Here is a 26,605-nt window from a genome sequence, read left to right as displayed (position 1 = left end):
TGGTACAGCCACTATGGAGAACAGTTTGGAGATACCTTAGAAATCTATACATAGAACTTCCATATGACCCTGCAATCCCACTCTTGGGCATCTATCCGGACAAAACTCTACTTAAAAGAGACACATGCACCCGCATGTTCATTGCAGCACTATTCACAAGAGCCAGGACATGGAAACAACCCAAATGTCCATCGACAGATGATTGGATTCGTAAGAGGTGGTATATATACACAATGGAATACTACTCAGCCATAAAAAAGAATGACATAATGCCATTTGCAGCAACGTGGATGGAGCTAGAGACTCTCATACTGAGTGAAATGAGCCAGAAAGACAAAGACAAATACCATATGATATCACTTATAACTGGAATCTAATATCCAGCACAAATGAACATCTCCACAGAAAAGAAAATCATGGACTTGGAGAAGAGACTTGTGGCTGCATGATGGGAGGGGGAGGGAGTGGGAGGGATCAGGAGCTTGGGCTTATCAGACACAACTTAGAATAGATTTACAAGGAGATCCTGCTGAATAGCATTGAGAACCTTGTCTAGATACTCATGTTGCAACAGAAGAAAGGGTGAGGGAAAAAATGTAATTGTAATGTATACATGTAAGGATAACCTGACCCCCTTGCTGTACAGTGGGAAAATTTTTAAAATTTAAAAAATTAAAAGATGATCAACATCATTAATCATTAAGTAAATGCATATTAAAAACTGCAGTGAAATACCCCTTCACATCCATTAGGATGACTATTATAAAAACACTGTGGAACACAGTATAGTGGTTTCCCCCCAAAATTAAACATTTCATTACCATATGACCTAGCAATTCTAGGTATACACACAAAAGAACTGAAAGCAGGATTTCAAAGAGACATTTGTATACCCTGTTCACAGCAGCATTATTCACAATAACCAAAAGATGGAAACAACCTACATGTCTTCTACAAGATAAATAGATAAAATGTGGTATAAACATACAATGAATTATCAGCCTTCAGGAGTGAAATTCTGATACAAGCTACAACATGGCTGAAGCGTGAAAACACTATATGCTAAGTTAAATATGCCAGACACAAAAAAGCAAATATTGTATGGTTTTACTTATACGAGAAGTACCTAGAAACAAATTTTATAGACAAAGTAGGTTCCCGTCGTGGCGCAGTGGTTAATGAATCCGACTAGGAACCATGAGGTTGCGGGTTCGGTCCCTGCCCTTGCTCAGTGGGTTAACGATCAGGCGTTGCTGTGAGCTGTGGTGTAGGTTGCAGACGTGGCTCGGATCCCGCGTTGCTGTGGCTCTGGCGTAGGCCAGTGGCTACAGCTCCGATTCTACCCCTAGCCTGGGAACCTCCATATGCCGCGGGAGTGGCCCAAAGAAATAGAAAAAAGACCAAAAAAAAAATTTCTTGGCCCGCTCCTGCGGCATATGGAGGTTCCCAGGCTAGGGTGGAATCGGCTGTAGCCACCGGCCTACGCCAGAGCTACAGCAACACAGGATCCGAGCCGCGTCTGCAACCTACACCACAGCTCACGGCAATGCCAGATCGTTAACCCACTGAGCAAGGGCAGGGACCGAACCCGCAACCTCATGGTTCCTAGTCGGATTCGTTAACCGCTGCGCCGCGACGGGAACTCCAGGAATCACTTTTGTTAGTTTCTCAAGCAAACTTCAGCTCTTCCTGCAAACACAAATATTTTTATCCCACCCCTTTTCTTGTACAAAAGGTAACATATTATGACATAAGTTTCTATATATTGTTGTTTTTACTTAATATATCTCAGAGGCTTTACATATCTGGCTATAAACAGTGCTCTTTTCTTTTTCCAATTGCCTAGTGTTGTACTACATTCGGTGACTTAAAACTATTTCCAATATTTTAATATTGTGAAGAGTGCTACATAAGAAGTCTAGCCAGCATTTTAAAAAGCATTAAGGAGAGGATTTCCTGCTGTGGCACAATGGGATCCGCTGCATCTTGGGAATGCTGGGATGCAGGTTTGATCCCTGGCCCTGTGCAGTGGGTTAAGGATCTGGTGTTGCTTGCAGCAGCAGCTTAGGTTACAACTGTAGCTCAAATCTGATCCCTAGCCCAAGAACTCCATATGCTGCAGGAAAGCAAAAAAAGAGAAAGGATATCTGCCTGAACAGGTTTTTAACACAGACACAACTGCCCCATTCTATTAAAAAAAAAAAATGCCGTAAAGGATATTTATTAGTAAAGCTGAGGAAGGAGCACCTGGATTTAGGGCAGGAAGGAAGAGACTAACTGTATTGTTTCATGCAGGACTGCCCTTACGTATACATCGGCTAATCCCCAAGCACTGAAGGGAAGAAATAAACACCAGCTGCCAGTTTTTGGTTGTACAACAAGAAGACCTAGATAAAAAGAACATTTTTATGGATTGGTTCCATCAATGCTCTGTCTTGGAAGTCAGGAAAGTCAGGAAGTATCTTTTTTTTTTCTTTTTAGGGCCGCTCCTGAGGCATATGGAAGTTCCCAGGTTAGGGGTCGACTCGGAGCTGCAGCTGCCAGCCTATGCCACAGCCATGGCAAAGCCAGATCCCAGCCCCATCCACAATCCTCTTAACCCACTGAGCAAGGCCAAGGATTGAACCCAAATCCTCATGGATATTAGTCTGGTTCTTAACCCACTGAGCCAGAATGGGAACGCCTAGGGACTGTCTTTGAAGTTCTTTTGGCATTGGACAATTTCCTTGGTTACTCAGAACCCCATGAGTTCAACAACGAAGGCATCAAAGTGCTCTACTTGGCCCGAAACACATTTCTAATTCATCCTCTAGAACAAGGAGTCATAGGACCTTTCTCATTCCATACTGTACCCTATAGACAGGACTGTCAACCCTACAGAAGAAAACCTCAAGAGAGAGAGAATATTGTGCAAATCTGGAGTGGTTATACCACTAAAGATAAAAAATTTGTGAAGAACATCAAGGCCGTAACAATAAATTCCTGCTGGAGAAAACCGTGTCCAGATGTGCATTACTTCACAGGATTTTTGATGGAGCAAATCAAGGAAGTCATGAAGTTGTGGATGTGGTTAAAAAAAAAGAAAAAAGAGTGGAAGGTGAAGGATTTCAAGATACGAATATTGGAGAAATTCAAGAGCTAATAGAGAGCACACCAGAGACTTAGCAGAGGATAAGTTCATGGACATGAGTGTTTCCAAACCAAACCCAATGCCAGACAATGAGAAGGTCCAGAAAACAAATTAGCATTAGACAACTGGTAAAAGGGTTCTGGTTTTTGCTTTTTTTTTTCTTTTTTTTGGTCTTTTTAGGGCCACACCCACAGCATATGGAGGTTCCCAGGCTAGGGATCAAAACAGAGCTGTAGCCACCAGCCTACGCCACAGCTACAGCAACGTCAGATCTGAGCTGTGTCTGCGACCTACACTGCAGCTCACGGCAACGCCAGATCCTTAACCCACAGAGCAAGGCCAGGGATCCAACATGCATCCTCATGGATACTAGTCAGATTCCAGATTCGTTTCCTCTGGGCCACAACAGGAACTCTGGTGAGGGTTCTGACTGAGATTGCTTTTGACTTCTATGGCATTGACCCTTGAATGATATAAGCATTGAAACTGCAGCAAATGGTGGAAGGATTTGTACCATAAAGAAACAGTTTAAAAGAAATGAAAAAGCAACTCGGACAGAAATTCTGGTGTATTTCTGTAAGTTACAGAAAGCATACCTGCCTTTCCTTCCCCTTCCACCTCCTCCACTTCATCTGCCTCTGCCACCCTTGAGACCAGCAAGACCAAACCCTCTTTTTCCTCCTCAGCCTACTCAACTTGAACACCTTTATGATGATCCATTCCCCCTTAATAACTAATAAATAATCACAATACTGTACCATTAATAAACATCTTTTGTGCATGTGCCTCTTCCTGTGAAAACCTAGTAACTATTCAGGAAGAACTGTATAAAACAATTTTGTGTCATCATCAATCACCTAAGTATTCATCGTGTGCAAGACTTGTATTAAAGTTGATAGCCTAGCCTTACATAATCATAAGGTGAGTGATATTTAAAACTGTTACTATTCTTCCTGGTTTTCAAAGAATTACATTACCACATCACGTGCCTCCTCTGTCTCATAACTGGAGAAACTATGTTATCAGCCTACAGTTACAGGAGAATGTTTTTGTTTTTGTTTTTGTTTTTGTTTTAAAGAATCAAGGAGATCCCGTCATGGCTTAGTGGCTAATGAACCCAACTAGGAACCATGAGGTTGCAGGTTTGATCCCTGGCCTTGTTCAGTGGGTTAAGGATCTGGCGTTGCTGTGGGCTGTGGTGTAGGTCACAGACGTGGCTTGGATCTGGCATTGCTGTGGCTCTGGTGTAGCCTGGCAGCTGCCGCTCTGATTAAACCCCTAGCCTGGGAACCTCCATATGCCTCGGGAGCAGCCCAAGAAATGGCCAAAAAAAATCAATGTTTCCAATTCTGTATTGTGAATATGACTATTAACTGCATGTTATAAAATTTTTATAACAATTCATTCAGGGAGTTCCCATCGTGGCTCAGCAGAAACAAATCTGACTAGCATCCATAAGGAAGCAGGTTTGATCCCTGGCCTTGCTCAGTGGTCTAAGATCCAACATTGCCACGAGCTGTGGTGTAGATTGCAGACATGGCTCAGATCCCATGTGGCTGTTGTGGCTGTGACATAGGCCGGCAGCTACAGCTCCCATTTGACCCCTAGCTTGGAAACCTCCATATGCGGTTGGGTGCAGCCCTAAAAAGACAAAAATAAATAAATAAAAAATAAATAATTCACTCATTAGTGTATAGCATACTCTACCATGACACGATCATATTGCTTCTTTGTTATCAATGCATGGATCATTATACCTGTAAATAAAGATGAATTTTTCATATTATCTGTTTGTTTGTTTTGATTTTTAGGGCCGCACCTGAGGCACATGGAAGTTTCCAGGCTAGGGGTTGAGTCGGAGCTACAACTTCTGGCCTGTGCCACAGCCACAGCAATGCCAGATCTGAGCCATGTCTGTGACCTAAACCACAGCTCACGGCAACTCCAGATCTCTGACCCACTGAGTAAGGCTAGGCAGGGATCAAACCCACATACTCATGGATACTAGTAGGATTCGTTTCTGCTGAGCCACAGTGGTGATTCCCTATCTGTTCATTATTGTTGTTCAGTGTCAATAATATGCAATAACAGCTGCAATGTTTTAAGACAGTACTGATGTGGGTACTGACAGAAGATTCATTTGTAAATAGATGATGTAAATATGGTATTGATAAATATCATCCTATAAATGTATTTTATCTTCCTTAGGACTTAGTAACATTTGCTTTTTTCTAGCTTACTTCACTGTAAGAATGCAATATATAATACACATAATACTTAAAATCTGTGCTAATTGTTTGCATTATCCGTGAGGTTACCAATCAACAATAGGTTATTAGTAGTTAAGTTTTATATAGATTTTTCAACTGTTCAGGGTGGGGGCAGTGCCCCCTGAACTCCGCATTAATCAAGGGTCAACTGAATTTCAGATCATATGGCTCAAGTGAAAGAACTATTTGCACATCAGCCAGGACCTGCTACTAGAGTAGCATTCCAATATTGCAGAGCAGACAATGAAGGATTTGGAGCAGAAAAATATTAGTTGGTACAATGTTGTCAATCACTCTATTAAAATAAATTAGACTACATGTGGGCTGATGAGAATATTATAAATCATGGATTATGATTAATCTACTTTTGTTTTGTTGTTGTTGTTGTTGGTTTTTTTTTTTTTTGTCTTTTTGTTGTTGTTGTTGCCATTTCTTAGGCCACTTCCTCGGCATATGGAGGTTCCCAAGCTAGGGGTCCAATCGGAGCTGCAGCCACCGGCCTAGGCCAGAGCCACAGCAACGCGGGATCCGAGCCGCATCTGCAACCTACACCACAGCTCACGGCAACGCCGGATCGTTAACCCACTGAGCAAGGGCAGGGACCGAACCCGCAACCTCGTGGTTCCTAGTCGGATTCGTTAACCACTGCGCCACGACAGGGAACTCCCGATTAATCTACTTTTGTCTAAAGAACTTTAAACAGGAGTTCCCGTCGTGGCGCAGTGGTTAACGAATCCGACTAGGAACCACGAGGTTGCGGGTTCGGTCCCTGCCCTTGCTCAGTGGGTTAACGATCCGGCGTTGCCGTGAGCTGTGGTGTAGGTTGCAGATGCGGCTCGGATCCCGCGTTGCTGTGGCTCTGGCCTAGGCCGGTGGCTGCAGCTCCGATTGGACCCCTAGCTTGGGAACCTCCATATGCCGAGGAAGTGGCCTAAGAAATGGCAAAGAGGCAAAAAATAAAATAAATAAAATAAAATAAAAAGAACTTTAAACATTTAATTCCTGGAAGAATACAGAAGTGACAGCAGTGGTTACCCCTGTGTAGGGAAAGTAGGTGGCTACAGGACTAGATATTAAAGAAGATTTAATTTTCTTATTACCTTCTGGATGCTTTTTGAATTTTACAGTGTGTGCTTGTTTTTCTTAATTTTTCCATTACAAAATTAATGTAACGTTAAAACATATACTCTCACAGCTGGGAATCTACTAATAGAAATATAAGAATGACAGTGTACAAATGTTTACTGCATAATCATTTCTGGTGAAAAAAGTAGAAACAGTTTGAATGTCTACAGTAAGAGATGGCTCAAAACACTGACATACATCCCATACTAGAAATAGTCTGAACGTTTAAAAAGAATGAGTCAGATCTATATGTATTGACCTGGGTAAATGTCCGTGATTATTTAAGTGAAAAGGGCAAATTGCCATGCAATATGTCACTACAGGACGTAAAACCTTTCCCACACATGGAATAAACCCTTCACATGTGCAGATATGTTTAAGCAGGTAGAAAAAAGCAACACACACATATTGGTATCTCAGAGATTTGTGGGAGAGGAAGAAATAGTTTTCATTTTATTTCTGCCCCACTTTACTGGTTTCAGTGAAAACATATACAGTTTTACAAAATTTACTTCCAATACTGATCATTTCGATAACTCAGAAGCAGCACTGAAACCAGAGCATTTTTTTTTTCCTTTTAATAACTTTTCCATTTTTTCCCTTGAGGGGGAGAAAAGATTTCAAGAGTTACTAAAATAAATCAATACAAATGAAACCCCATATTTTACCAACATTTTCCTTAAAGAAAAAAAGAAAATGTTTATCTCCAAAAATAATTTCATGATACTAGACTAGGATGGGGGGGAGAGGAAACCTTACTGACATCTCAACAGTATGAAGTTGTCTGATGTAGATTCCATTGTAAGCCATGAACAATGGCTTTCCCACTTTCATATGATTTCTTCCCAGAATGAATTCTCTGATGGTGAGAGAAGCTTGAATGATAGCTAAAGGCCTTCCCACATTCCTTACATTCATAGGGCTTCTCACCAGTATGAATTCTCTGATGTTGAATAAGGTGTGAATGAAGTCGAAAGGCCTTCCCACATCTCATACATTCATGAGGTTTCTCACCAGTATGAATCCTCTGATGTCTTTTGAGGTGTGAGCACTGTCTAAAAGTCTTCCCACATTCTTTACACTCATAGGGTTTCTCACCAGTATGAATCCTCCTATGTAGATTAAGCTGTAAGCTATCACAGAAGGCCTTCCCGCATTCATCACATTCATAAGGTTTTTTGCCAGAATGAATTTTCTGATGGTGAGAGAAGCTTGAGTGATAGCTAAAGGCCTTTCCACATTCTCTACATTCGTAGGGTTTCTCACCAGTATGAATTCTCTGATGTATTGTGAGGTGTGATCGATGCCTGAAAGTTTTATCACATTCTTTACATTCGTAGGGTTTCTCACCAGTATGGAGTCGCAGATGTTCAGTAAGTTGAAAACCACGAATAAAAGCTTTCCCACATTGCTTACATTCATAGGGTTTTTCACCAGTATGAAGTCTCTGATGTTGAGTAAGTTGTGATCGCTGCCTGAAGGCCTTCCGACATTCCTTACATTCATACGGTTTCTCACCAGTGTGAATTCTCTCATGCAGAATAAGTTCTGAGCCATAATTAAAGGCCTTCCCACATTCTTTACACTCATAGGGTTTCTCATGAGTATGGATTCTCTGATGTATGGTAAGGGGTGACTGATGCCTGAAAGTCTTCCCACATTCTTTACATTCGTAGGGTTTCTCACCAGTATGGAGCTGCAGATGTTCAGTAAGTTGAAAGCCACAAATAAAAGCCTTCCCACATTGCTTACACACATAGGGTTTTTCACCAGTATAAAATCTCTGATGTTGAGTAAGTTGTGATAGTTGCATAAAGGCCTTCCCGGATTCCTTACATTCATTGGGTTTCTCACCAGTGTCTATTCCCTGATATTGAATAAGCTTTGAGCCATAATTAAAGGCCTTCCCACATTCTTTACACTCATAGCGTTCTTCACCATTATGAATTCTCAAATGTTGTTTAAGTCGTGAGCAATGAAGAAAGGCCTTCCAACATTCCTTACATTCACTGCACTTGTTATTACCTTGAATTCCCTGTTGTTTACGAAAGTATGATGTAGCAACAGTTTCTGCACATTCCTTACATTCAGAAGGTTCCTCTTTAGAATGAGTTCTTTTGTGAGGATTAAAAAATACATGGTAACTTAAGTTCTTTCTGCATTTTTTACATTCAAAGATTTTCTGTCTATTATAAAATTCCTGAGTGAACAAAACGTGTTGGCTAAAAATGCACATGTGTTCATGGTTGACAATGAATCGCCTGAAATAGCCCTCCTGTTTTCCCAGTTGTCTCTCACATTGACTTTTGCATTCCCAAATGTCTCTGAAAATGGATTTATCAGGATTATGGCTTTTGAATGATTCTATGATAGCCCAATGGGATGATTCTGTCTCAAAAATGTCTCTTTTTGGAGACAACTTCTTGGGCTCACACTTGGACACCAAGTCTGAAAGATAAGAAACATTTTAATTGCTATTTTTGTGTTCCAAGAGAAATACCCATGGTAGAAAAGAGAGATAATTGAAAATAACTCACATGAGAAATGAAAGACTTGGGAAGCTTGTAAATATCATCATGCAATTCAATGAAAGAAGGGTGAGGAGAATGCAAAGAAATGAAAGCTCATGACAGAGATGAGGAAGTTAATTAACAGGTTTTGACATTTTGATCTACTTCAGAATCACCTTGAGAGTTTTTCCAATTACGGATGTTTACAAAACATTGTAAATCAACTGAATCAGCATCTACAAGAGTCTGTATGTTTAACACTCTCCACCAAGCCCAAGGATTATGTGATATTTGCTTGTTGTCCCCAAATATCTGTTATTCCCCTTTTATACAATGATTGAGCCCATGGTTTTTAGTTGAGAATAGGTTGCCCAACATAAACCTTGAATTTCACAGGATACTTTGCAGCAAAATATGCCATGTAACTGTATTCTGCCCAAAGAAATACAGAAGTATTGTGCAGTAGCTTCTAAGAACTTTCTTGAGTCAAGTGGCCCACACCCTATATCTGTTATTCTCCTGCTTCCTCAGCAAAGACAGCTGCCACGTGCATTTGATGTTGTCACATGATGGTTTTGCAGAGCAGAGCTGTCACTCCATCCTGGACTTTAATGCAAGAGAAAACTAACCCTCTACATAGTTTAAACTACAATTATTTTGGGGTCTCTTTCACATGCAGCCAGACCTATAACCAAACTAATAGAAAATCCAACTCTTTACCACAAGGCCTTAAGGCATCTGGTTGCTAATACGACCTAATCTTGAGTCCATTTCTCTTTTATTCATTGTGCTAAAACATCATTAACCTCCTTTTAACAACTAGCACATTCCAAAGTCTTTCCTATCATAGAGCTTTCCAGAAGGTGTTTCCGAAGAGAGAGTTTGAGACCAACAGCTGTATAAAAATTCTATTCTAACAGAGCTTATTTTTCCATTTTCCTAAAGATGGTCATTTGGGTTGTTTCTAGTTGTTGGCTATTATAGTTAGTACTGCTATGAACATTCTGACGCATTTCTTTTGGTGTAAATAGGACTCCTTTCTACTGGATGTGAAATTACTGTATCAGAGGATATGCTTTTGTTCAGCTTTAGTTGGCACTATGCAACAGTTTCCTAATTTACAATCCCATCAAACTCGAAGAGTTCCCGTTTCTCATATCCCCACCGTTACTTGTTATTGTCAATCTTCTTATATTTAGGCATCCTGGCAATGTGTTGTAATACTACATTGTGGGCTTTTTTTTTTTTTTTTTTGACCACCCCACAGCACACGGAGTTCCTGGGCCAGGGATCAGATCTGAGCCGCAAATCGCAACCTACGCTGCAGCTGCAGCAACACAGGATCCTTAACCCACTGTGCCAGGCCAGGAATCAAAGCTAGGTCCCAGTGCTCCATAGATGCTGCCAATTCCATTTCACCACAGTGGGAACTCCTGCATTGTGGTTTAATTTGCAATTTCCCTGATGACAGATGAGGTCGAATGCTTTTTTATGTGTTTATTGGCCAGCTGGATATCTTCTTTAACAAACTGCCTATCCAGATATTTTGTCCATTTTCATTAAATTTTTTGGCAATAAAATACATATAAAATCCACAATTTTAACTATTTTGAACTGTACAATTCAATAACTTACAGTACATTCCCAACGTTGTGCCACCATCAGATCACCAATTCCAGAACATTTTCATCATGCTGAAAGAAACATCATTCTCACAGTCACCTTGGTTTTTTTGGGGGGTGCACCCATGGCATATGGAAGTTCCCAGGCTAGGGGTGGATTTGGAGCTACAGCTGCTGGCCTACACCACAGCTCACAGCAACACCCAATCCGAGCCACGTCTTCGAACTACACTGCAACTCACAGCAATGCCAGATCCTTAACCCACTAAGCGAGTCCAGGGATTGAACCCGCATCCTCATGGATACTAGTCAGGTTTGTTTCCACTGCACCACAATGCGAACTCCCCACAGTCACTTTCTATTCTCCTCTTCCCTCCAGCCCCTTACAACAAGCTACTTTATGTCTCTATGACTTCGTCTAGATATTTCATACAAGTGGAATCATATAATATGTCACTTTTTGTGTCTGGTTCTCACTCAGTATAATGTTTTCAAGGTCCAAAAATGTTGTATCATTTACCAGCACTTCATTCCTTTTTTATGGCTGAGTTATATTCCATTGTACAGATATGGTATACATATTTTACTTCTTACATTCTTTTTTTTTTTTTGGTCTTTTTGCCTTTTCTAGGGCTGCTCGGGCAGCATATGGAGATTCCCAGGCTAGGGATCTAATCGGAGCTGTAGCCACTGACCTACGTCAGAGCCACAGCAATGCGGGATCCGAGCTGCATCTGCGGCCTACACCACAGCTCACGGCAACGCCAGATCCTTAACCCACTGAGCAAGGGCAGGGATCGAACCCGGAACCTTCGGCTGAGGGACATTTGGGTGGTTTCTGGCTGGTATTTTTCTTTCTGATATGTGGAAATTCTTAACATATTCTGGATATAACCAACATGCATAGTGTAAGTATCTTCTCCTACTCTGGGGCTGGCCCTTTTGCTCTCTTAATACTATATTTGATAAACAGAAGTTCTTAATTTAAAACAGTCTAATTCCAAAGTCATAAAAATATACCCATATTGTCTTCTAGAAACTTTTACTCTTTTACTTTTCATATTTAGATCCGTAGCCCACCTAGTATGAGGGAGAAATCAAGATTCACATTTTTCAATAAGTATCAGCACTATTTATTGGAAAGACTGTACTTTCCCTGTATTATATCAAAGGACTATGTATGTTAGCCATTTTCTCTGTAATCCACTCCAGTGAATATTTCAAATCCCACAACTCTGTTGAAACATTTCTAGCTAAAGTCACTAACAAAATTATTTTATCAAAATCAGTGCTCAGATGCCAGGCACCACACTACTTGACTCATCAGCAGCATTCGATACAACTAATCAACCCCTTTGCTTCCTGTATACCATATTCTCCTGGTTAACCTGCCTCACTACTTGTATTCAGTTCCCTTTAATGCATTCTCCTCTGTGGGGAGACATGTTTCTACAATCTTTTCTCAGCCTCTTTGCTTCTATTTTCTATGCTGAAAACTCCATCTTGTCCTGCTTTACTTTACCCCATATTCCTGCTTGAAAAACAGTCGCTGTGCTGGTGTTTAAGCTTAAGAACAAAGACCTAAAGGCATAAGTTATTCACGTGGTCAGCTGAATGAGGACATAATGCGTTGGTCTAGGCACGCCAGACCTGTGCAGGTTGGCACAGCATGATACGTTAAAAATAAGAGAACGAGGAACCTCATGGCCCCAGGGGGCTTATGAGTGGTCCTTAGCAGAATATGCACCAGCAAGGAGAACTGAGGTGCAAACCTAGGCACGCTGGGTTGCTACAGATAGGCATGCCCTTTTCGAAGCACAATGATGATTCTCTAGATGCCATGCATAGACAGCTGACGCCAAGCTTCCTCAAATGCTAATGATTGTTAAATGCCTAAAGGTCAGAGTAAAAGCTTAACCATCTACCAGCTATGTGACTTTTAAAATAATAATAGTAAAAAAAGCATATCCTGTACCTGCACACCCCCTCCTCACTTGATGTCATCCTAAAGAGCACAATAAAAGCAGTGTGGTTTCTTGAGGTGGTGCTCTTGGTCTCTGAGACCTTGAGTCCCCTGGTTCCCACATTTAATTAAGAAAAATGTCTCTGTGTCTTGTTTTATGTTAACGTTTTCTTAAGTTTCACAGCACCCATGCTTCAGCCCTCACCTGCTGAGCTGGTCTCGGCACTCCTCCACCTTCTGACCTCTAAATGTTGGAATGTCCAGATTTCAGGGTCTGGCCAGCTCTCAATCTTTCCTAAATAGTAGTCTGGCTTAAACACCAATCATACACTTCTAAGTCTTAAATTTATATCTCTATCTTTAAAAAAAAATTTTTTAATTGCGGTAAAATACATATAAAATTTACCATCTTATCCACTTAACTGTATAGTGCAGTAGTGTTAAGTGTGTCCACATTGCTGTGCAACCCATCTCCAGAACTTCCTCTCCTTGCAGAAATGAAGCTGTATGTTCATTAACACCTTCTCATGTTTCCTTCCTCCAGTTCCCAGCAATGACCTTCTACTTCCTGTTTCTGTGGATTTGACTACTCTAGATACCTCATATTACTGGAGTCATTCAATATTTGTTGTTGGGGTGTTCTTGGTGTGTAACTGGCTTATTTCACTTAGCATAACATCCTCAATGTTCATTCATGTTGTAGCACGTATCAGGATTTACTTGCTTTCTAAGGCTGAAAAATCTTCATATGTTTATCCGTACACACACACACACACACACACACACACACACACACACACACACACAATCACATTTTGTTTGTTCATTTACCTGTTGATGAAATCTAAGTTGCTTCCACTTTTGGCTCTTGTATATAATGCTGCAAAGGACATGGGTGCACAAATATTTGTTTGAGGTGGTGCTTTATTTCTTTGGGACATATATCCAGAAGTGGAATTGCCAGATCATATGGTAATTCTGTTTTTAATTTTTTGAGGAACCATGATATATTTTTCCTATGGTGGCTACACTCCCACCAACACAAGGGCTTCGGCTCCTTCGCATCCTCACCAATGCTTGTTAAATTTGCTTTTTGATAGTGGCCACCCTAGTGGGTATGATGTGATTATTTCACTGTTGTTTGGATTTGCATTTCCTCAGTGGCTAGTAACAGTTGAGCATATTTTAATATGTTTGTTGGACATTTGTATATCTGTTTTGGAGAAATATCTATCCAAATCTTTTTCTCATCTTTAATATCGAGCTGCTTAGTTTTCTGTTTTGGGGTAGAAATTCTTCATATATTCTAAATATTAACCCCTTTTTCAGATATATGATTTATAAATATTTTCTACTATTCCATAGGTTGGCTTTTCACTTTATTGATTGTGTCCTTTGGTGTATATACTTCTAGCTTTTATCTTACCCCAAGCTCTATTATTTGCCATCTAATTGCCTATTTAAATATTCATGTAAATACATAATAAGTATCTCAACCTAAAACATGTCAGAGAACTTTCGTTTTTTTTTCTTTTTTGTCTTCAGACCTGGCGTGGCTATGGAGTAGGCCCGGCAGCTGTAGCTCCAATTCAACCCCTAGCCCGGGAACTTCCATATGCTGCGGGGGTACAGCCCTCAGAAGCAAACAACAACAACAACAATTAGTAAAAAGAATAACATCCCTAAATGAAAGCAAAACACTTAGGAAAGTATGTATCATTTTCCCATGTTTCCTTTCATATTAGTTTCTTGGAGCTGATGTAACAAAGTACCACAAACTAGGTGGCTTAAAACAACACTCTTCTCACAACTCTAGAGAACAATGAGTTACAGGCATCATTAAAGACCTCTATCTAACTTGTGGAATGATGAACAAGGATTCTATATTTACCTAGGGTCCAACTCCTTCCTTCTCAGTCATACCTCTACCATCTCTATTTCCTCAATGTAGCCATTTTCTTAAATTTTCACAATTTCTTTTTTTTGTTTGTTTATGGCCACACCCACAGCACATGGACGTTCCCGGGCCAGGAACTGAATCTGAGCTGCAATTACGGCAATGTCAGATCATTTAACCCACTGCCTGGGCCCAGGGCTCAAACCTGCACCTCTACAGCAACCCAAGCCATGGCAGTCGGATTCTTGACCCACTGCACCACAGCAGAACTCCTAATTTTCACAATTTCTAATCAATTCAATTTTTCCCAACTATTCCATTAAAACATATATTGATATATTCTTGACCCCCTACTAGACTGAAAATGTCTGCATAACATTTAAAATATATATTCCCATCACCTAGCAAAGCAATTTGTATTTTTTTTTTTTAGGACTGCACCTAAAAAAAGGGGGGGAACATAAGGAAGTTCCCAGGCTAGGGGTCAAATCCAAGCTGCAGCTGCCAGCCTACATCACAGCCGCCACACTGAAAAATTCAAGCCACATCTGCAACCTACACTGCAGCTTTGGGCAATGCAGGATCCGTAACCTAGTGAGAAAGGACAGGGATCGAACCCTCATCTTCATGGATACTATCTGGGTTCTTAACCCACTGAGCCACAATAGGAACTCCTGAATTTTTCTTAAATTAATAAAACTGTTTATTGCATCCTTTGATGAACAAAAGTTTTTCTCAGTTTGATGTACTCCTATTTGTCTATTTTTGCTTTGGTTACCTGTGTCTTGGTGTCATATCCCAGAAACTACTGCCAAATTCAACGATATGAAGCTTTTCCTCTGTTTTCTTCTCAGTATTTTTTAGTTTTGAGCCTTGGATTTAGTTCCTTGATCCATTTTGAGTTAAATTTTGTATATGGTGTTAAGGCAGTGATCCAATTTTATTCCTGTGCATGTGGGTATCCAGTTTTCCCAACACCATTTGTTAAGGGTACAGTGCCTCCCCGGATCAAAAGGTCTTGGCACTGTGGTCTAAAATCATTTTGTTAAATATCTCACTGTTTATTTCTGACCTCTCTATCCTCTTCCAGCCATCTATGTCTGTTACCGCATTGTTTGATTGCTATAACATTGCGATAAGTTTTGAAAGCAGATTTCCCCTAATTATTCTCTCTAAAACAACCCTACCAGCCCAACATTCCGACCAGGTGGCCTACTCCTTGCGGCAACTTCCTGCTTCCTGAGATTATAGCTCACTCACCTGGGCATGGTCCTCCTGTCACTTCCCTTACAACCATCCAGGGCTCCTTCCCTTGCTCCAATGAGGAGATCACAGCCGGCTTAGAAACAGAAAGTCCTGGTTAGAAATAGAAAAGAAATGGAGATGAGGTGGAAATGAAAGTACTCAAATACTGATATTCAGAATTGATTTTTAAAGATGTATAGGATAATGGTACTTGATAAGGCCTAGAAAAGTAAAAAAGATCAAATTCTTTATTTTTTTTATTTTTTTATTTTTTGTCTTTTGTCTGTTGTTGTTGTTGCTGTTGTTGCTATTTCTTGGGCCGCTCCCGCGGCATATGGAGGTTCCCAGGCTAGGGGTGGAATCGGAGCTGTAGCCACCGGCCTACGCCAGAGCCACAGCAACGCGGGATCCAAGCCGCATCTGCAACCTACACCACAGCTCACGGCAACGCCGGATCGTTAACCCACTGAGCAAGGGCAGGGACCGAACCCACAACCTCATGGTTCCTAGTCGGATTCGTTAACCACTGCGCCACGACGGGAACTCCCGAGATCAAATTCTTATATGCAGGTAAACTCAAGATGAGAAGCAAAGCAAACAAATAGGTGGTAAAATGCTATTTAAATTATATAAGCTTTCACTCCGTTTTTTCCCTGAGGAAAAAAAAGAGTTTCCTGAAATACTTATTCTCAGCTATTTTTACATGTTAAATGCAAAGTTCTTAGAATGTAATTTTGAAATACAAATTGTTTAAAAGAGAGTATGTTTCTGGTAGTAAATGGAATAGTGTTCATTTCAACTATAAATAGTAAACGATGTGTTTCTGATTCAGTCCCTTACTATACGAACTGGGAAGGCTAAAGAGCTTTGCACCCAGAACCTATGCATCTGCACGTTTAACACAGTGCCAGTGAAACAAAAGACAAAGGCTGCCGTGAGCTGTGGTGTAGGTGGCAGATGCGGCTCAGATCCCGCGTTGCTGTGGCTCTGGCGTAGGCCGGTGGCTACAGATCCGATTGGACCCCTAGCCTGGGAACCTCCATATGCCGCGGGAGCGGCCCAAGAAATAGCTAAAAAGACAAAAAATAAATAAAATAAAACATTAAAAAAAAAAAAAAGACAAAGGCTGATTTCTTTGACCATATTATGCTTTAAGGGTACAGAATTCCAGTACTGTTCCTTAATCCTCATGGAAGAGAGTCAGTTATAAGAAAGGACCAGGAGAGGAGTTCCTGTCCTGGAGCAGCGGAAACGAATCCGACTAGGAACCATGAGGTTGTGGGTTCGATCCCTGGCCTCGCTCAGTAGGTTAAGGATCTGGCATTGCTGTGGCTGTGGTATAGGCCAGCAGCAACAGCTCCTACTAGACCCCTAGCCTGGGAACCTCCGTATGCCGCAGGTACGGCCCTAAAAGGACAAAAAAAAAAAAAAAAAGGAAAGAAAGAAAGGACCAGGAGAAAGGCATGGGGATAGGGAAAATGAAGGTATAATTCCATCTAGCTGTGTTCACTTCTATACAAAGAGAAAATTCATCTTGTTATCCGAAAGGCAGTCCTAAAATTCATGGTGGAGAAAGGAGAAATTCCAAGAAATAGACTCCGAATTATTAAACAGATAACTTTACCCAGTGAAACCAAGTTGCTATAGTTCTCCAACATCACATCTTTGTACAAATTCCTCTGGGCAGGGTTCAGGCATTCCCATTCCTCCTGAGAGACATGTATAGCCACATCTTTGAACATCACCAACCCCTAAAATGAAAAACCACAGTACTATCTTTGAAATTATAAGAAACATTTTTCAAAAGGAAGCAATGTGAAAAGAAGGCATCATAAGAAAGGAATGATACAATGAGTACATAGGCTAACCCTGAGAACGTGTATGGGTCAAAAAAGAAGTTAGGAGTTCCCGTTGTGGCCCAGTGGTTAAGGAACCTGACTAGTAACCATGAGGTTGCAGGTTCGATCCCTGGCCTCGCTCAGTGGTTCAGGGATCCAGTGTTGCCACGAGCTGTGGTGTAGGTCTCAGACGTGGCTCAGAGTTGCTGTGGCTGCAGTGTAGGCCAGCAGCTGTAGCTCTCATTCGACCCCTAGACTGGGAACTTCCATATGCCAAGGGTGCGGCCCTAAAAAGCCAAAAAAAAAAAAAAAGAATTTAGTGAGACTGAAGCAGAGTGCCTTCATGTTCTTAAACAATTCAATTTCCACACACATATTCTCCTGTGTAGGGTGGAAAACTTCATTAATCACTCATGTAGAAATCTAGAAAATAGGAGCTCCCACTGTTGCGCAACGGGATTGGGATCACAGATGTGTTGGGAGTACTGGGGTGTGGGTTCAATGCAGGGCCCAGCACATTGGGCTAAGGATCTGGCAGCTGCAGCTTAGGTCACAACTGTGGCTTGGATCTGATCCCCGGCCTGAGAGTTCCATATGCCACAGAGTGGCCAAAAATGAGAAAAGAAAAGAATCAGAAGTTCCCAACTAAGTTAAATAGCTGTAAATTTTTAAAGTTTTCCAAAATGTCTTATGAAAATCTCCATGTTCAGAAAAAAGACCCAAAGGTTTTTCAACCTCATTATGATTAAGCATTTTTACTTTTAATGCAAATTCTTCAGTAAACATCCAATGCAGACTGTATTTTCCAAACTCAGACAGAACACGTCTCCTACCCCATATGGTCTTTTTCAGCAAAATCCTGAAATACCCCACTTACCAGCTTGGGGATACCTTGGGCCCCTCAGACAGTCATGTCAGGAACTGGTCCTATCCTCCAGAATGCCGACTCTAGATCTGGGACCCCTGGCCTCATAACCACCCACTACAGGACACAGCTCCATCCACTAGTGCCCATCAGCCTCTGCATAAGGCAGGGCTTGGCAAGCAGCCAGTCATCGCTGCTGCATGGCAGGTCGCAACTGTGACTCAGCTCTGATCCCTGGTCTGGGAACTCCATTTGCCACAGGTGGCCAAGAAAGAAAAAGCAAAAACAAAAAAGCCTACTACTGAATGTTATATATCAAAGTTGTTAAGAGAGTAAATTCTAAGAGTTCTCCTCACAAGAAAAATTTTTTTTCTATTTCTTTATTTTTGTATCTACATGAGATGAAGGATTCCACTAACTTTACTGTGATAAACTTTTCATGATGTATATAAATCAAATCATTATGATGTACACCTTAAGTTTATACAGTACTTTATGCCAATTATACCTCAATAAAGCTGGAAGAAAAAATGCCGAAAGAAAGCTGTCAACCTAATATTATATTTGTTAGAATCCTTCAAAGTGAAGGTAAAATAAAGCTTGGGGTTTAATTTTGATGTTGTTGGGTTTTTTGTTTTTGTTTGAGAATAACAAACCTGTACTACAGAAAATGTTAAAGGAAGTTTTTCAGATGGAAAAATTTTACAGTAGGTAAAAATTTCTATCCACTGAGAAATGAAGAGTGCCAGAAATGATAAACTTGGAGGTAAATAAGAAAGATAGTTTTTTATCTCAAATTTTCTTTAAATGATAATTGACCATTTAAAGAAAAAAGGCATATGTGGTTTAAAAGTATTTAGAAATAAAATAGAATGACAACAGCTGTAAAAAAGATGGGAAGAGGAAAATGCAGTATCCAGTTTAAAGATTTTTGAATTATATATAATTATTGGAAGATATAACAAGATTTTTTTGTTGTTGTTTTTTAAGGCACATTGGAAACCTCAGAAGAACCCCTAAACCAGTAAAAACACAGTGCAGCTAATAATCCTACGATAGAGATAAGTACTAAGTAATACAAGAGAGGCAAGTCCAGGAGAAGGCAGGAAAATAGGGGAAAAAAGGCATGGAAAAATAGATGATAAAATGGTAGATTAAAACCTAATCATTAGGAGTTCCTGTCGTGGCGCAGTGGTTAACGAATCCGACTGGGAACCATGAGGTTGCGGGTTCGGTCCCTGCGCTTGCTCAGTGGGTTGACGATCCGGCGTTGCCTTGAGCTGTGGTGTAGGTTGCAGACGCGGCTCAGATCCCGCATTGCTGTGGCTCTGGCACAGGCCGGTGGCTACAGCTCCGATTCTACCCCTAGCCTGGGAACCTCCATATGCCACAGGAGTGGCCCAAAGAAATAGCAAAAAGACAAAAAAAAAAAAAAAAAAACCCTAATCATTACAGTCAATTTATATGTTCCACCTAGAGGTCAGCAAAATTTTTCTGAATAGGGTCAGAGAGTAAATATTTTAGACTCTGTGGGTCACATACATTCCCGATCACAAATTCTTTTTTCTTTGCTTATTTATAACCCTTCTGAAATGCAAAACCACTCTTAGATTGAGGGCCATACAAAATCAGGTTGTGGGCCAACATGCTGTAGTTTGCTAACCCCGGTCTGATACTTGAGGCAAAGATTGTCAGTCTGGATAAAAACAGTAGCATCAAAGTATATGCTGTTATATGAGATACACTTAAAATAGGTTAGCATAAAAAAATAAAATAAAATAAAATAGGTTAGCATAAAAGGAAAAAAAGAGATACGTCATTTTAAAAAAAGCAAAAGAAAGATGAAGCAGTTATATTAATAAAAAGAATGGAATTCAAGACAAAGAAAATTACCAAATAGAACATTTCATGATACAGGGATTGATTCATTAACAGGACATAGCAATCCTAAATATGCATGCACCTAGTAACACAGCTTCCAAATACCATAAACCAAAAATTGACAGAACTGTAAGATTAATCAGCAGTTATATATAAGATTTCAACAATCTTCTCTCAGTAATTGATAGAGCAAGTGACAAAAAAAATAAAATCAGTAAAGATAGAGAAGAGTTGATCACTACCACAAACAACTTGAGCTTACTGATAAACACTACCTAACAAACAGTTTAATACTCCTTTTTTTTTTCAAATGCACATGGAACCTTTACCAAATTGTCCATATTTGAGGCTGTAAAACAAATCTCAATAAATTTAGAAGGAGCCTTCCTCAACCATCACAGAATTAAATTAAAAATGAACGATCAGAAGGATCTGGAAAAGTACCCTAATATTTGGAAGTTAAAGAGCACTCTTCTTTCTAAAAAAGAAAGGGAATCTTAAGCTAGAAAAATAATAGAAAATTAAGCCTAAAATACACAGAAGGAATGAAATAAATAAAAGCTCAGTAATCAGTGAAATAGCAAGGGAAAACTAGAGAAAAACAGTAAAACTAAAAGCTGGTTCTTTGAAAATACCAATAAAACTGAAGAGCTGCTAGAATACTGATCAAGAAAATAAGACATAAATTTTCAATATTATGAATTTAAAAGGGTACATTACTATAAATCTGACAGGTATTAAAATAATAAGGGAATATGAACAACTATGCCAATAAATGTGATATCTAAGTTGAAATAAACTAATTCCCTAAAAGACACAAATTATTAAACTGATTAAAGAAAAAATAAAAACTCCCAAAGCCTTTTATCTGTTGAAGAAATTAAAATTGCCTCATGAAGAAAACCGTAAACTCAGACAGTATATTAGTGTCTTACTGCTGGTGCACAAATCATCACAGAGGTAGCAGTTTAATACAACAGTTTATTATCTGTGATGAGAAGCCCAACAAGGGTTTTACTGGACTAAATCCAAGTGTTGGCAGGGCTGTACACCTTCCTGGCAGTTCTAGGGAAGAATCTACTGCCTTAGCTTTTCTAGCTTCTAGAGGCTACGTACATTCTTTGGCTCATGGCTTCCTTCCTCATCTTCAAAGCCAGGAATGTTGCGTTTCACAGAAGCATGCATAGTCCATGTGCACATCCTTTTCTGACCCTGATTCTTCAGATATCACAAAATAATCTCCCCACTGGAAAAGCATTAATTTAATCACATCTATAAAGTCTCTTTTGCCATGTACGATAACATATTCACAGGTTCTAGGATTAGCATGAAGACAGGTTTTTTTCGGGGGGGGGATGTCATTATTCTGTCTACCACACATGCTTTTGCTGGTGAATTCTCTCAGACAATTAAGGATGAGATAATATGAATTCTATTTTTAAAAACAGAGAAAATAGAGAAGGAGGCATGTCCTGATTTATATTTTTAGAAGGTGAAAAAAAGACATTTTCACATAAAGATGAGAGGATTTGTCACCAGAAGATAGAAACTATGGGAAATGCTAAAGAAAAATCTTCAGGCTAAAAAGAAATTATACCAGAAATTCAGATCTCCAGAGTAATTGAAAATGGTATATATGTGAATAAATAGAATAACTGCAAATTAAAAAATGAAGTATTTAAGATTCTTTTCAATTTCCTTTGTTTCTGTGTATTCTTTCCTTTTCATTTTGTATATTTGTGCTTCCTTCCTTTTCATTCCTGATTCAAAGGTTAGAAATATATCTCATTGGTTTATCTATTAGAATTTTTTCCTACTTTCTAACAATGTAATTGTTATCTTTGTAAATTCTTTCTAGATGTCCTTCTACTTATTTATTTATTTATTTATTTGGTCATACCTTGCAGCATATGGAAATTCCCAGTTCAGAAAGTGAACTCAGCAGTGAGCTGGGCCACTGCAATGACAATGCTGGATCCCTAACCCACTGCACCACAAGGGAACTCCTCCTTCTAACTTACGTATTTTCACATCTTTTGTTAGAAGCATTTGAAGGTATAACTTTTCCCTTAGAGTCCTGCTTTAACTAAACCCCACGGGTTCCAAAATGTAGTTGGAACAGATATGTAGCTATCATTGAGTATTAGAAATTCTTCACTTTTAGATATTTGCTATCAGTAGGATTTAATATATATCAATAAGGTAGATTTGATGGGATATGTGATTTAGTACTTCAATATCGTCACTAAACTTTGTCCTCATGGCCTGACTCTGACTGAGAGGGTTACTTAGTGTCCCCTCTTGCTGGTAAATGTCTATTTCTTCTTCTAGCTGCTCTTTGATTTGTTTTAGGAAATTTGCTGCTGTAATATTTGATATATGAGTAATTCATAACCATTTTATCTTCATTTTTTTTGTTTTTCGTTTTTTTTGCCATTTCTTGGGCCACTCCTGTGGCATATGGAGGTTTCCAGGCTAGGGGTCTAATCGGAGCTGAGCTGCCAGCCTACGCCAGAGCCACAGCAACGTGGGATCCGAGCCGCGTCTGCGACCCACACCACAGCTCATGGCGCCGGGTCCTTAACCCACTGAGCAAGGGCAGGGATCGAACCCACAACCTCTTGGTTCCTAGTCAGATTCGTTAACCACTGCGCCACGACGGGAACTCCTAATCTTCATTTTGAAATTTATACCTTAGAATTAATATAGTATTCTTCTTTGCCATGTTTAATGGTGTAATATAGCCTAAATTTTAGTATGTTTTCTTTTAGTTTCTACTTGCCTGGTATAATTTGTCCATTCTTGTATTAAACTTTCTGAATCACTGAATCACTTAAATGCAGAAAGTTGGATTTTTCTTTCTGACTCAATCTGAAAGGCTTTTTCTTTTAATAGGTAAGTTAAAGCTCATTTATGTTTTTTTGGGGTTTTTGTTTTTTGTTTTCATTTTGGCTGCTCTGTGGCATATGGTGTTGCCAGACCAGGGATCAGAACTGAGCTGCAGGAATTTCTGTTGTGGTTCAGTGGTAAATGAATCAGACGAGGAGCAATGAGGTTGCAGGTTCAATCCCTGGCCTCCTTCAGTGGGTTAAGGATCTGGCGTTGCCGTGAGCTGTGGTGTAGGTCGCAGACATGGCTTGGATCCTGAGTTGCTGTGGCTCTGCTGTAGGCCAGTGGCTACAGCTGTGATTAGACCCCTAGCCTGGGAACCTCCATATACCATGGGTGTGGCCCTAGAAAAGACAAAAAGACAAAAAGACAAAAAAAAAAAAGAACTGAGCTGCTATAGCCACAGTAGCACTGGATCCTTAACCCCACTGTGCCAGGCCGGGGACTAAACCTACATCCCAACATTCCTGAGATGCCACCAATCCCACTGTGCCGCAGCGGGAACTCCAATATATATCTATTGATAAGACATATATTTGCTCCTTGGTCTCAGTTTTAGCTTAGAATCACACACACACAGATATATATATATATATATATATATATACGTATATATATACATACACATATGTATATGTATGTGTGTATATATATACGTATATATATATATTCATCCCTTGGTATCCACGGGAGATTGGTTCCAAGACCCCTGAAGATACCAAAATCTGCAGATACTCAAGTCCCTCATGTAAAACGGTGTAGTGTTTGCATATAACCTACACACATCCCCCCACATACTTTATTTATTTATTTATTGTCTTTTTCGGGCCACACCTGCCGCATAAGGAGGTCAGGCTAGGGGTTGAATCAGAGCTACAGCTGATAGCCTACACCACAGCCACAGCTGCAGCAACGCCAGATGCAAGCCACATCTGCAACCTACACCACAGCTCACAGTAATGCCGGATTTTTTTTTTTTTTTTTTTGGTCTTTTTGCCATTTCTTGGGCCGCTCCCGCGGCATATGGAGGTTCCCAGGCAAGGGGTCGAATCAGAGCTGTAGCTGCCAACCTACGCCAGAGCCACAGCAACGCGGGATCCGAGCCGCGTCTGCGACCTACACCACAGCTCACAGCAACGCCGGATCATTAACCCACTTAGCAAGGGCAGGGACCGAACCTGAAACCTCATGGTTCCTAGTCGGATTCATTAACCACTGTGCCACAACGGGAACTCCCAAAAAGTCTTATATTTTAATAAGGAATTACAAAATAATGTATTGTAGTCCAATCTTTGGAAGAAAAATACTTATGTCCATAAGCATACATGTATTTACATAAGGGTGAAACCATCTGCAATAAAATGTTCAGAATGGTTTAAGAATTATAGATAACTTTTATTTTAAAGTAATATAACAAAGGAATTTTTTTTCTTTTTAGGACTGCACCTGCAACATATGGACATTCCCAGGTCCAGTCGGAGCTACAGCTGCCGGCCTACACCACAGCCCCAGCCATGCATGATCCCAGCCACGTCTGAATCCTATAACACAGCTCAAGGCGACGCCAGATCCTTAACTCACTGAGCAAGGCCAGGGATTGAACCCACATCCTCAAGGATACTGGTCAGGTTCATTACTGCTGAGCCACAATGGTACTCCCATAACAAAGGAATTTTTGAAGGTTAATATGAACATTTCAGGGAAGAAGCAGCACTCAATAATCTTAGACACTGTTTTTGTACATGCAACAGTGCTATTCTTTTAGCCCATTTGAGATGGATATTTTTTGGCCTTTGTGCCATTTCTTGGGCCGCTCCTGCGGCATATGGGGGTTCCCAGGCTAGGGGTCCAATCAGAGCTATAGCCACCGGCCTACACCAGAGCCACAGCAACGCGGGATCCGAGCCACATCTGCCACCTACACCACAGCTCACGGCAACATCAGACCCCCAACCCACCGAGCAAGACCAGGGACAGAACCCGCAACCTCATGGTTCCTAGTCGGATTCGTTAACCACTGCACCACGACGGGAACTCCCCATTCGAGGTGTTTCTAAGGGGAATGGCAGAAATAGTGAGGCAGAGAAAAATTTTGAGATAACAGGCTTTTCCTGCAGCTCAAACTTTGTGTGACTTTTGAGTGTGATGTGCAGTAGCCAGAGCCATGGAGACTACATTTCTATGATTGTGTGAGCTATGTTTCTATGTTCTATGTCATAAGTTTCTGCTCTGCTCTATGTTATGTTCTCTATTTCTATGATTCTTGTGTGAGCTCTTCAGATCCTGTGAGAGCTCTTCAGTTGAGGAAGTAGACTAAGTCGGCAAGGGTAGTGCTCGTTTGTTTTTTTGGCTGCGCCTGTGACATGTGGAAGTTCCTAGGCCAGGGGTTGAACCCCGGGCCACAGGAGTGACCCAAGCCACTGCAGGTGATAGTGCCGTTGGATCCTTAACCTGATGAGCCACAAGAGAACTCCAAGAGTAGTTTTTTTTGTTTTATTTGTTGTTGCTATAATATATGTCGCTTTGCCTGAAGTTTTGTGATGATAATAAACATGGGGTGGCTTATGTGATTTTGGTTTTATGACGCGTGTATGAATCCACAGGTGACTACTGGAATGTCTCCCTAACTACTTCGTTGCGTGGTTGTAAGGGTTTGTGTAAATGTGCTTTTCTTTTATATAAATAAATGGGGTTCACACAAATAGCCAATTGCAATCATGGTCACAAACACAAACGTCATTTACACATATGCCCATGCACACAATTACACTGTCACAAAAGCATGACTCCAGGAGCTGTCACAACAGCCAAATACACTTAGTCCGAGGACTAATTTCCGTCACACACCCACATCCTAATCCCTCCCTGGGTTGCTCCTGCACTTAGAAACCTAACACTCTAGACACTCCTCTTGCCAGTCCTGGGGCGACAGGATTCGTTACCTTCAGCATCCTCAGGAGGAGCTCTGGTCCAAGCTTTGACTCGAATTCCAGGCCCCACGCAGAGCCCTGCCTACCGAACCCGTCCTGGGAAGCCCTCAACCGCCTCTGGGGCTGACCATTCACCCGACGTTCCTACCGGAAGTAGCTCTGGCGCGCTGTGGCCTCTGGGAAACGTAGTCCGCGAGCAAGGAGCCTGAGAGGCTAGCGAAGTAGGTAGATCTTCCGCCAGACTTCCTGCCGCACCTGCGCGCTTTCAATGCGGCTGTGAAAGATGCCACCGCCGCCCAACTGAGGGGCGCAAACTCGGATCTGGTGCAGAGAGCTTCAGCCTCTGCTGTGCGGTTGCTACGCTAGATGTGTTTTCTGTCCACGTATCCGAGAGCGCGTCAGATCGAGAGGGAGAGGATTATGTGACAGCGAGTGGAGGG

General features: G+C 40.8%; 1 protein-coding gene across 1 annotated transcript; it reads right to left on the bottom strand.

Annotated features, from left to right (window-relative positions):
- Positions 1–6,792: 6,792 nt before the first annotated feature.
- On the bottom strand, positions 6,793–26,307 carry ZNF461 (zinc finger protein 461). The gene is made up of 4 exons (XM_047793207.1): positions 26,178–26,307; positions 17,387–17,513; positions 15,778–15,873; positions 6,793–8,973 (listed from the first exon to the last, which is right to left on the bottom strand). Exons 1-4 carry the CDS (start codon positions 26,184–26,186, stop codon positions 7,292–7,294), a joined length of 1,914 nt encoding a protein of 637 aa, XP_047649163.1. The 5' UTR covers positions 26,187–26,307; the 3' UTR covers positions 6,793–7,291.
- Positions 26,308–26,605: the final 298 nt, after the last annotated feature.

This window comes from Phacochoerus africanus, chromosome 8 (assembly GCF_016906955.1).
Source record: "Phacochoerus africanus isolate WHEZ1 chromosome 8, ROS_Pafr_v1, whole genome shotgun sequence".
Classification (NCBI taxonomy): Eukaryota; Metazoa; Chordata; class Mammalia; order Artiodactyla; family Suidae; genus Phacochoerus; species Phacochoerus africanus.
Note: the sequence above shows the minus strand (reverse complement) of the source record. Positions and strands in the feature narration are given on the sequence as shown.

What these genes read in the sequence shown, in the direction of transcription:
- ZNF461 (XM_047793207.1), bottom strand. An exon ending in TAGCAACTTGGTTTCACTGG is followed by an intron (nt 15,874 to 17,386) that starts GTAAAGTTATCT and finishes ATTTCTAACCAG; the next exon opens with GACTTTCTGTTTCTAAGCCG. An exon ending in GACAGGAGGACCATGCCCAG is followed by an intron (nt 8,974 to 15,777) that starts GTGAGTGAGCTA and finishes CTTATCTTTCAG; the next exon opens with ACTTGGTGTCCAAGTGTGAG.